General features: G+C 41.5%; 1 protein-coding gene across 3 annotated transcripts in view; it reads right to left on the minus strand.

The window, feature by feature from the left end:
• The window catches only part of LOC103731999 (myomegalin), a 243,565-nt gene extending 236,625 nt beyond the window's left edge, over positions 1-6,940 (minus strand). Inside the window, exon 1 of one of the 3 annotated variants that reach the window (XM_008830514.2) lies at positions 6,398-6,940. In XM_008830514.2, coding sequence (XP_008828736.1) covers positions 6,398-6,624 — 227 coding nt within the window. In that variant the 5' untranslated portion in view covers positions 6,625-6,940. The remainder of the gene's footprint in view (positions 1-6,397) is intronic. The other 2 variants (XM_008830515.2, XM_017797497.2) reach the window with 2 other exon arrangements.
• Positions 6,941-12,503: the final 5,563 nt, after the last annotated feature.

The raw sequence follows: 12,503 nt of genomic DNA on the forward strand, positions 1-12,503 counted from the left end.
TTTGTACCTAGCAAATTTCAACTTATTTTGGATTTTAAAAAATTAGGTCCAAGGGCTGGAGAGATGGCTCAGCAGTTAAGAGTACTTGTTTCTCTTGCAGAGGACCTAAGTTCAGTTCCCAGTACTCACATGGTAGTTAACAACCATCTATAACTACAGTTCCAAGGGATTTGAGACCTTTTTCTGGGTTCCATGGGCATTGTATGCAGGGGATGCACTTAGTTATATGCAGGCAAAACCTTCATACACATAAAAGAAAAACAAATAATTAAATAATTAAAATTAGACCCAGAATTTTCAGTATCTTAATTGTCATCCAGATCTAGTAGGATATGTGTGTGCATGTTATAGAAAGTAAATAAAATACTTCAAACTACAAATATAAGATCCACTAAATGGATACTAGTTTATAATTTATTTCACTTGACTTAAAGCTACACACACACACACACACACACACACACACACACTCGAAGAGAAAGTACCGCTGATTTAAAATGCAGTGTTAAAAGCTGAACAGCTATGGCAAAATTCTAGCAAATAATAAATTCAAAGCACAATATTTTCAATATGATAATTTGGAAATAATTTTTGGAGAAGTGAAATCTCTGTTTTCAAACTTCAAAGTGGGTTTTTTAAAGCATTTTGGGGGGCTGGAGAGATGGCTCAGCAGTGAAAAAAAAATGGCTGTTCCCAACACTACTTGGCAGCTAACAACTCCATAACTCCAGTTTCATGGGATCCATAGCCCTCTTCTGTCTTCCATGGGCACTTCACGGCACAATTGCACTTACCTACATGCAGGCATAACACTTATACATATAAAACAAAAACAAATGAATAAAAATATTTTTAAAAAACATTTTTTGAAAATCAGCACTTGCTCTTAAACTTTAAAAATATCTTTTTCAAATTCTTTGCATCCTTACATATAAATCATAAAATTCCATCTTTCAGTCTGAATGAGTTTTTACTTTCAGCTCAATGTTTGACAAGGTTCAGAATAAGCATCTTAACAAAGAGACATTTAAATGTAAAATAAAACAAGGCAATCTAATGCAAATTGTACAGTCTTTGTGTGACATCAAAATTAAATATCTATACTATTGAAAAACATTGTATGTTCTGCATTTTCAAAACTAACAACTCTCCTGGATCTAGAAAGGCAAGCAAAGGGGCTAAAGCAGATTGCTTCTTAGCACCGCCTGACCTCTAAAGTAATGCACTCTTTTATCCTTGAAGGAGTCATGTTGAGTAGCATGACAGTTCAGTTGGCTCTCTGGATTAATAGACAAAATACCATCATCTGTATTTTCCACTCCATATATTTCTTTCTTGGGACATTTCCAGAGGATAGAATAGTTTCATGAAGTGAGCATACATTTAGCATACTTCACCTCTCGACCAACTTTATGGCAATGATAAACAGCTGTAGGAAGTAGACATCTACCATAGCTCTGTTAGTCCCCAGTAGACCACTGAGGTGATGTGTGATCATTACACTACTTGAAGAGGATTACCTGTGAATGAACTCCTCATAGAAAAGTTACTTTTTTCCCCTGATTTCCACAGTGACTAAACTAATTAGATTTCTCCTGTATTTGTTTCCTTTTTTTTTAATTTTTACAAAAATTTTGAGAATTTCATACATGCATATAAGGTGTTTTGATCAAATTCATGCCCACTCCCTCCCCTTCAACATTCCCCCCTCTAAAGAGGTAACCCTAAGATCTTTTAAGCATTAGATACATGCTCCCAAATACTTTTGACATTGTTGGCCTTTGGAACAGTTACTTTTTAAAAGAAATTTTATTTTACTTATTTATTCATTCATTCATTTAAGTAGTGTGATGGTTGGCCTTGTCAACTTGACACAATCTAGAATCACCTGGAAAGAAAGTTTCAATGAGGGATTGTCTCCATTGGGTTGGCCTGTGGGCATGTCTGTGGGAGGTTGTCTTAATGATGTGAGACAACAGCCCACTGTGGGCAGCACCCTTCCCTAGGCAGAGGGCCAGAACTATGAAAGAGTGGAGAAATCAAGCTGAGCAAGCAAGCAAGCAAGCATGTACGCATTTGATTCTCTGTGCTCTTGACAGTGGATATGACCAGCTGTTTCAAGTTCCTTCCTTGACTTATTGTGACAGACTAAATCCCTGATAAACAAACAAGGTTACTAGTGAATAATGAAGATGGTCCACTGCCTGCTTCTTCTTGGCATGAGACAAAGACCTGGCAGGCTTTTTCCCCCAGCCTCTTTTCTGGCTGACTGGTCCAAACGAATTGAGGTAAGACCAAGGCCAGACATGGACAACTCACTCAGCTTGGAGCAGTGACCTATAGGCTCTCCCTTCTTTGTTTAAGTTGACCAATCCAAAATTAGGGGAGGAAGATCTGTCCCATACTAGTGAAAACGCATAAGAGGACTGAGCCCTACTGGGGGCTTTGGATTTTTTGGTTTCTGAATCTGATTTCCATTTATGGAGAGCTTGTCTTTCCGGATGAGTGTGTGTGTGGATGTGATTCTTTATCTTTCAATAAAGTATGGTTACCTGTTGCTTTCTGCTTTCCTGCCTTTTAATTCTTTAATTAATAGTGAAAATAAACCCACCTGGGCTGGAGAGATGGCTCAGGGGTTGAGAGCACTAACTGCTTTTGCAGAGGACCCGGGTTTGATTCCCAGCAGCCACATGGCAGCTAACAACCATCTGTAACTCCAGTTCCATGGGATCCAGTGCCCTTTTCTAACCTCCATGGGCATTGCGTGACACGTGTGCACCTACCTACATGCAAGCAACACGCTCATACACATAAAATAAAAATAATAAATAAAAAATGAAAATGAACCCAAATATAACCCCTAGATGAAAATGTGACCATAGTACAATGATGGGCTATAATCTGGAATTGTAAGCTGAAATAAACTATTTTCTCCCCAAGCTGCTTTTTGTCAGGGTACTTTATCACATCAACAGAAAGAAGGGGAAAAAAACCCTATGAAAGTGTGTGTGTGTGTGTGTGTGTGTGTGTGTATGTGTGTGTACATGGAAGCTTGTAGAGGTCAGAGGACAACTTTTGGGAGTCAGTTCTCTCCTTCAACTTGTTTTTGAAGCAGGGTCTCCCATGTTTTACCTGTGTGCTGCACTGTGTAGTCCAACTTGCAGCCCGTTCTCCCATCTTACCACAGGAATACTGGGACTGAAATTACAGATGCAAGCCACCATATCTGGCTTTGTTATGTGGGTTCTAGGAGTCAAACTCAGCAAGTGCTTTTACCAACTACACCATCTCACCAGTTCCACAAATCCTCATAGAGAAGTTCTATGGGCCAGGCATGGTGGCACAAGCCTTTTGTCTTAGCACTGGGAGGCAGAGGCATGTGGCTTTCTGTGAGTTCAGGGTCATCCTAGACTACATAGTCCCAGGTAAGCCAGGACTACAAAGTGAGACTCTGCCTCGAAAAACCCAACACAAGGGGCTGGAGAGATAGCTCCGAGGTTAAGATCATTCTCTGCTCTTGCAGAGGACCTGGGTTTGGTCCCAAGCACCCAAAAGGTGGCTAACAGCTGTCAGAAACTCCAGTTCCAGGGGATCCAATACTCTCTTCTGACCTTCTCAGGAACTGCATGACACAGGTGCACTTACATACGTGCTGTGTTAAAGGTGATTAGAACATAAGGCCTTCTGTCATGGAAGTCAAAGCAAGAAGACCCTCACCAGATGCTGCTTCCTTGACCTTGAACTTCTCAGCCCCTGAACTCAATGGCACAAATCTTTGTTCTCCATGAATTACCCAGTCTTGGGAAATTACTCTATCACTACAACACAGACTATGACACTTGTCATTTGTAATTTAAACTTTACAGTTAAAATCAACTGATTCAGAGAAGAAATGTGCAGACATAAGATGGACTCAAGGGTTCCCAAACCAAATAGACTATAACCTGATTAAGAGTGTTTACTTATTAGAGATCATAAACAAGAAAGAGAAGGACGACCAATGGACATTTACTGTTCATGTAAGAAAGAACTCATTTCTGTCCCTTGATACTCAGTTTGGAGCTGTTAACCTTGTTGTTGCTTGGTTTTGTTTTTTGAGACAGGGTCTCCCTGTAGCCCCAGCTGTCCTGGAATTTGCTATATAGACCAGGTTGACCGCGATCTCATAGAGATCTACCTTCCTCTGGGATTAAAGGCCTGCACCACCACACTTGGCACTGCTAACTATTTTATTAAAAAATGTAAATCTACTGATTAATTGCTCCTGCTCTCCCTTCAAACTTCACAAACACCCTTTGGCTCCCAGTGTGACAAGTATGCCAAGAGACATCCCTGAAATAACAAGAGTCTATCTCTCTCAATAAGAAGAAAGTCCTTATTATAAATTAATAATTTGCTATTCAGAGTTTAGGTAGTAGTTCTGCCACCTCAGCCTCCCATTATGATATGTTCATACATGTATGTATCATTTTAATTTGCATAGGAAAATTAATTTTCAAATGAAGATCTGGGTAGCACTAACTCAGTGAAGCCTCTCAAAATATTTCATATGGGAATTCCCAAAATTTTAAAAACATTTCAAGATTCACCATTACGTCAACTAAGATAAATGTAGAGCTGGTTTGTCAGATGACTAAGCGTTTGGAAATTAGTGAACTTTTACTATCTAGTTGCACAATTAGACTTCAGGGCTTGGATATAGCTTGCACAGTTCCATTCCCAGCACCACAAAACGAAATAAGCAGAAAAGCCTACAGTGAAGTGAGTAGCAGTCTGTGTGTGTGTGTGTGTGTGTGTGTGTGTGTGTGTGTGTGTACAAACAAGCCTGTAATCTCAGCTGAGGCAGTTGCTTAGAGGTTGAGGTAGGAGGATCATGAACTCAAGACCAGCCTGTGCTACAAATCCTGTTACAACACCTTGCACTCATAATTTAGAGAATCAAGTATTAGTTCCACAAAGCTTTTACTACCAATGACAGTGAGAACCATCATATCTTTATGACATTTATTTCTTCCAGATTAAAAAAAAACTTAGCTATTATATGTAAAGTGGGTAAAAGCCTTAAAATTATAGATGCATATCTATATATGAAAATGCAAACTAATTTTTTGGTTCAAACTTGTGTTTTATAAACATAATTACATTTGGGCTAAAATTTCACTTTGTGTATTTTTTAAATTAATGGTTCTTGCTTCCTTGTTTAATTTCAAATAACTTATTCTGAATTTCTCAATAGAAAACGGATCCCTCTAACCAGTGCCAGTTGAATCGCCTTTGACTACATTTTTCTTATAAACTGGATACTAAGATGAATAATCACAATTAAGTTTCTATGAATGGTCTCTATAGTTCACAAATGTAACTGACTCCTCATCATGCAAGACAAATCCAGCAACTATTCAGCTCTGTAATCAGGACCCTTTTCACCCAAATCCCAATTTCATTCACAGGAAACGGAGACCTAGAGAAGTGAAGTGAATTTTTTAAAGATCCCCATTAACCTAAGGCAGTTTAGAGACCCAAAACCACCTTGTTTTGTGGTGTGAGTATAAATAAGTACAGGCTTCCCACAAAAGTGAAAAAAACCTAAAAATTCTACAAGAACACGCTTATTAAAATAAATGAATAAATAAATAAATAAATAAATAAATAAATAAATAAATAAATAAATAATAGGCAGCAGCACAATCTGTCCCTCCTCCTGGAAACCCTGACATTACAGATTTTCATCTTGCTGTTGGCGACACGAAGAAAACGGGGCCTAATCTGCTCGGTGTTCTAGATCAGAGCCTGGGATTAGGTGGAACTGGCCCTGAGCATCCAGCAATAGACCAGGCTCCAGCACTGCAGAGGAAGAAGGCGCCATCACCAACCACCCTGCAGTCTGTGTCTATGGTAAATAATCCGAGAGGCTAAGAAAAGGCAACGTGAAGTCTCCACGCGCGACATTCCTGATGCTTCCTCTTTTGCGATTGCCCCTGAGATCTCACCCTGGCATGGCTTCTGAGTCATGCGCTCTCTCCTGTGGCTCAGCCCAGCAGGCGTAGCCTCCAGCTTCACCTGCACCAGCACAGGCGGTATCTACAGACCCAGCAAAGACCTTGGGATACAGACCTGATTCCCCAAGCTTTCCCAGCACAATCCAGCCCCACACCTTTCTTCCTTGGCTACTCAGCACGATCCTGCTCCTCCCATCCCGCGCCTAGGACCTCATCTCTTCCCCTCCGCTACAATCTTTCAGCAGTTGTCACTGGGCTCGCACCTCGGGGAGGTGGCCGGATCTCCAGCCTGGACTGCAGCCCTCCCCGAGCTTCTGCCCAGCGCACCACGCGCCAGCACCCGCGCACCAGCCACAGCTTCCCAGCTCCCGCCGCAGGAGCAGCTGGCCATGCCTCACCTCATCCAGGGTGCGGCCGAGACTGCCTCCTCCTCCGCCGCCGCCACAGCCCAGCTCCGGGCCTGCTTCGGGGGAAGTCTCTCCTGGCGGTGGGGCTGCCGCGGGGACTGGGGGGCGCGCGCCGCGTCCGCGAACCAGTGAGGCACGTGGCTAGCCGCATGCGGCGCACCGCAGCAGCAGCTGGGGTCGCATCGGTGGCACCGGGACTCGCTGTCGGTCCCCTTCATTGATTCCCGGGCCTGGGCACCGCGTCCTGGTTAAGGTCTCTGCTTGGTTCTGCTGGTCTTGGTGGACTGCCCAGGCGCATCCTCTGTGGCTGGGATAAGCGGCCTCCTCCGAGGCTGCTTGCCAACTGCTCCGCCCAGAACGTTTTGGTCCCTTTCATGCAGACAACCCAGCTGCCCTTCATCCTCTATCATTTCTGTTTCTCTCCATCTGTTACCTCAACCTGGAGCTCTTGTCATTTCCAGGCGTCACTCTTGTCTTTCCATCTATCCACTCCCAATGTCACCTTGCCCAATTTCTAATCTTAAATTCCTGGCCAAACCTGACCACCTAAATTCACTTCCCGGGACCCACATGGTGGAAGGAGAGAACCGACTTCCTAAAGTTGTCCTCTGACCTTCACACATGCCGTAAATAAATTAGATGTAATAAAATTTTTTAAGTTCCCCTAGTCTCCTGTCGATATTTTCTGTGGTTTTCTTTCCCTCTCCCCTAAATAGGCCATCCTTTTAATATTTTAACTTTTCGTTGCTGTGGACAACTCAGACTCGACTCCAGTTTGTGGCTATCCTCCTTTCTTCCTCTTTGTCCTGTTCCCTCCTCTCCTAGAATCTTTTCTTTTCAACATTCCCCCCAGTTATTGTGAAGGAAAAAAAAAAAAAAAAGCCTGTGTTCTGAACAGCTGCAACTTTCATTTTATTTGGGACTTTCTAATTGCTATTTTTCTTGTAGAACTTATAGCAACATATATATATATATATATTGAATACCAATATCCACCATTGGGCCAAGTGAGTATTTTCATCTTTTAAAAATACATAGGTTAGAGGCATAGTGGCTCATGCTGTCATCTCAACCACTAGGAAGCCTGAGACAGGAGGACCAGAAGCTTAAGACTAACCCTAGTAACCCAGGGAGACTCCATCTCAAGGCAAAATAAAGGCTGGGAATGCAACTTAGCAGTAGAATGCTTGTGTAGCATGTCAGGGCCCTGGGCTCAATCTGCAGCACCAACAAACCAACAATCATAGTTTAAGTCTTCATCAAGTGGTCATCCTGGAAGGCCATTTCCTATATTACACATCATCCCTGAAGAACAGAGACAGGCTAATCTCTAGCAAAGTTGAAAGTGTCTATCGCACTCTTCTATACAGCACTGGGCCTATAAGTGAGCAAGGTTTGTCCATGCATCACAGGGTTCTTGGGCTGTAGCCATTGTTATTGATAGATTCAACATAAACAAAGCTGAATTCACCCTTACTCATCCTTCCTCCAAAAACCTTGCTGCTGAACCTTTGGATTTTAACCTCATCACCATCAGCCACCCAGTGGCTGCCAGAGCCCCCTAATTGGAAATTGCCAGAGACATGGCTTTCACTCATCCATCACAGCCAGCCTCTAATTCTACATCCTTGTCCTTATTCTGTTCCTTCTCACCATGATCCCAGTTGCCTCCAGAAATCTTTCTTTCAAGGGTCTTAATCTGTATATTTCTTCTTTGCCTTTGCCAATCTAATCTGGGCTATTTATCTTACCACTTCAAGCAGGAAATTTTATATAGCCCTTCATGTCTTTATATCTTCTTTCTCTCTACATCCATTAGCTCCGTATCTAGCCCATAAGCATGTCAAGTCTCCTCACCCCTAAAACAGGGTCCTTATGTCTCTGACTAGCCTTTCACTTACCTTCACATCCCATCTGCTTTCCTATATTGCTTCATTTGATTCCTGTGCCTCCTGATCTCCCCTTCGTTCTTAATTTCATAATTTTCTGCAATGAGCTTCCCTTTTTCTAATTCGTTCATTATTTCTTTTGATATAACACCAGTTATTTAAACTTAAAAAAGAAACCTCACATAAGTTTGTTAAGTGTAGGAAGTTAATACATATAACGGGAACTTGTTGTTGGAGATGCCAGAGCCATGAGACATCTGCCAAAGAGAGCTGAACACAGGGAGTGTAACCAGCCCAAGAGAGAGATGCAGATTGCAGGCAGTAAAACTGGAGGGGCAGAGCCATCTAAGTCCTTTCAAACTAAAGTCCTCAACACCAGACTTGGAGCTACAGGATTTGATATTTTCCCTGCTGGGTTTTTGTCTTGGTTTTGGTCCAGTATTTCCTCTCTATGACCTCATTCCTTCCTTTTGGAATGGGAATATATATATTCTGTGCCGTTATATGTTTGAAATGTGTAATTTTTTATTTTTATTTTATGCGTGTGAGTGTATTGCCTACATGTGTGTAAGTGCACCCATGCCCTGCAGTGCCCAAGGAGGACAGAAGAGGGTATCAGGTCCCCTAGAATTTGAGTTATAGATGGTTGCTAAACCACCATTTGGATGCTAGGATTTGAACCCAGGTATTCTGCAAGAACAGCCAGTGCTCTTAACTGCTGTCATCTCTCCATCCCTGTTTTTAATTTTTACAGGGGTCACAGTTAAGAAATTGCTTTGATTCTCAAAAGAGACTTTGGACTTTTGAACGGTGGTGAGACTATTCAAGACTATGGGGGACTTTTGAAGCATTTTGCATTATGGTGTAGTCATGAGTCTATGGGAGTCAGGTAGTGGAATGTGCTGGTTTGAATGAGAAATGCCCCCCATAAGCTCAAGTATTTGAGTATTTGGTCTCCAGGAGGTGGTACCATTTTGGAAGGTTTAGAAGGCATCACCTTGCTGGAGAAAGCATGTCACTAGGGGCTGGCTTTAAGAGTTCATAGCCTTACCCCACTTTTAATTCACTTCTCTGCTTCATGTTTGTAGTCGAATACGCAAACTCTTAGCTGCTCTGTCATTATGACCTCTCCCTCTTCCCCATTGGCTCCCTCCCATAAGTACCACCCCCCGCACCCAGAATTCATACATTCTGTCTTTTGTCTTAAGGCCTATCATGTCAGACATCCCTCAGTGCAACTTCATCCACCGAGGTCTAGTCAGCCTATCTAGAGTCCCTCCCTTTAAGAACATCGGCTCTTCTTCACCCAGTCAGCAGTAATCAGCTGCCAATAGTTCTTTTGCAAAGATTGGGGTCTGCTGTCCATTTCCACAGTTCTTTGCTGGGTTTTTGTCTGCTTGAGTTTGCATGGGTCTTGTGCATGCTGACACCATTGCTGTAGGTTCATATGAGCAAGGTCCCAGGAGCCTGTACAATTTCCATATGGCCCGTACCTCCTCCCTGGCTGTTATAATCTTTCTGCCACTTCTTACACAATGACCCCCGAGACCTGGGTGAGTAGAGTTTAATATAGGAGTCCTGTTCAAGGACCTATACTCTGCAGACTCTTATATTCTATGCTTGTGTCCTTTTGTGTTCATGTCCCTCTGTTGCATGAGGGAGCTTTGTTGATGAGAGTTGAAAGATGCAATAGTATTCTCTCTACCCTAGGTTCAATGAAGAAACTGTCGAAAATAGTAAGGTAGAGAGCAAAAGAGGAAGGCACCCGACATCCTCCTCTGCCTCCACATCACACTCATAGGCTCATATGTGAGTGCGCATGCATACACCACACACATATACACACATAGGTGTGATGAAGCATGTCTGTAATACCTGGAAGGTAGAAGTAGGAGGAACACGAGTTCAAGATCATCCTTAGCTATATAGTGAGGTCGAGCCTAGCCTAGGCTACATGAGATCCTGTCTCAAAAAACCAAACACAAAAAATAAATTTAGAATCCAAAGCAAAACTCCAGTAATTTTAGACAAGATCTTAGGATTTGTGACCACAGAAGTATTGACTGCCAACAAAAATGCATTATTATCTTCCCAAGAGACAAAAAAGTCTAATCATTTTTCTTTTTCCTTATAATTTTGTTATAAATGATGTACACCACACAGAATGGGGAGACTAATATAATAGGCATTGAATCATATAAAATCCACAGAAGTTAAATCATCCACAAAAAGCGCACTGTGATGAAACCTCTTCCAAGCTAAAGGCTGGCAGAGAAGGGATAGCTAACCCAGAACTCAGTTGCTGAGATCACCATGACAACAGAGCAAGCCAAGGGAGGCAAAGGGGCTAAGCCTATTTCACTTCCTGGAAGGGTGTAGGTCCTTCTCTGGGTTGGGTTGTATCTTCACAGAGAATTCGAAACATTTACCACTGGCTGCTGAATGCTTTGGAGAAGATGCTGGCATAAGAGCAGGTATGCTCTGGTTCATTCTTTCCCATGTAGCATGCAGTTTGCCTCCCATTTTGGGAAAGACCTGCTCTTGTCAGCCAAAGGGGTAAGCCTGCCTAATATGGGGGTGAAATATTAGCAATACCTGTGGGTTAGCACAGAACTAAATCCATTTTTTCCCACTTAGTTTGAACAGTGATAAAAGTAGTAACAGAGTCTGGGCAGGTGGCACACACTTGTAACAACAACACTTGGGAGGCTGAGGCAGGATGATGGCAAGTTCAAGGACAGCCTGGGCTACGTGGTGAGAGACCCTCTATCAATCAAGCAATAAAAATATTTTTAGGGGCTGGAAAAATGACTCAGCAGTTAAGCACACTGGCCGTTCTTCCAGAGGACATGGGATTGGTTCCCAGAGCCCAACAGTAGCTAACAACCACCCATAATTCCACTTCCAGGGAACCTGATGCCCTATTCTGGCCTCTGCGAGTTGTATGCACATGGTGCACTTACATATATGCAGACAAAAATACTCATACATGTAAAAAAATAAGATAAAAATGTTTAAGTATTTTTAAAAACTGATATCAATATTTCTCTGATGAACTTCTATGTTTATTTCTCAGTTTAAAAGAAGGGATCATTATGTATTAATCCACTAAAATTAGAACTCAAACCTGTTGCTTTTTTTTTCAGTTTATTATCCATTTAATAATCACATACTTAGAAGAAGCATTTCATTACAACAGTACCGACACATTCAACAACAATTTTCTGACCCAAGATGCATCTCTTTCAAAACTTGCTGTAAATCTTTAGGTTTACAGTTGAATTGTTACAGTTATACAATATTTTACTCAGTATAAACCTTTTAGAAGGAAAATTAAATGAAGGTTTAACCCTTAAAAAAGGTCCCCATTTCATTATTACCAAACCAAGGTTCATTCAGAAAAATTCATTTTCAATGCAATTGACATTAAGATGTTTGCACATGCGTTTCTAATCTCTATGTATTTGATTATTACTAGTGACAGTCAGTTAATTTTTGAGCTCCTTAGCATCTGAGCATGGATATAAAGTCATAAAGTAGATTTCCATGATAATGCTTTTCACATCTACTAATTATTTTTTTTAATTATTTATTTCACAATTAAATGATTAGAAGAGGCATCTCACTACAACAGCATTGACACATTCAACAACAATTTCCAGAGCCAAGATGCCTCTCTTTCAAAACTGGCAGCAAATTGCCAGGTTCACAGTTGAATTAATACAGCGACACAACACTGCACTCCATATAAACTCCATAAGACATAAAAGTAAATGAGGTTCTAAACTTCGAAAAAGATCTCCATTTCATTATTAAAATACAGTTTCATACAGAAAAATTCATTTTAATACAACTGAGACTAAGATGCATATGCATTTCTAATCTCTACATATCCGACCATTACTAGTCATACTCGGTTACTTTCCGAGCTCCTTAGCATCTGAGCATGGATATAAAGTCATCAGGTAGATTTCAATGGTAATGTTTTTCACATCTACTAGTTATTAAGGAGCAAATTTTTATGCTTTGAAGAATTTTTTTTATAGACCCACTTCTCACATAGCACCTGCCCATAGCCTCCCTCCCCCCACTGGAGCCCTTATACTCTAATATCCCTGCTACTGTCTGCTGTGTTGTCGGAACCCCAGCCATTACCCACTACTTGTCCATCTGCTGAATCTAGTCAGCCTATCTAGAGGTCTTTGTTT

This window comes from Nannospalax galili, unplaced genomic scaffold (assembly GCF_000622305.1).
Source record: "Nannospalax galili isolate Female #2095 unplaced genomic scaffold, S.galili_v1.0 scaffold455, whole genome shotgun sequence".
Lineage (NCBI taxonomy): Eukaryota > Metazoa > Chordata > Mammalia > Rodentia > Spalacidae > Nannospalax > Nannospalax galili.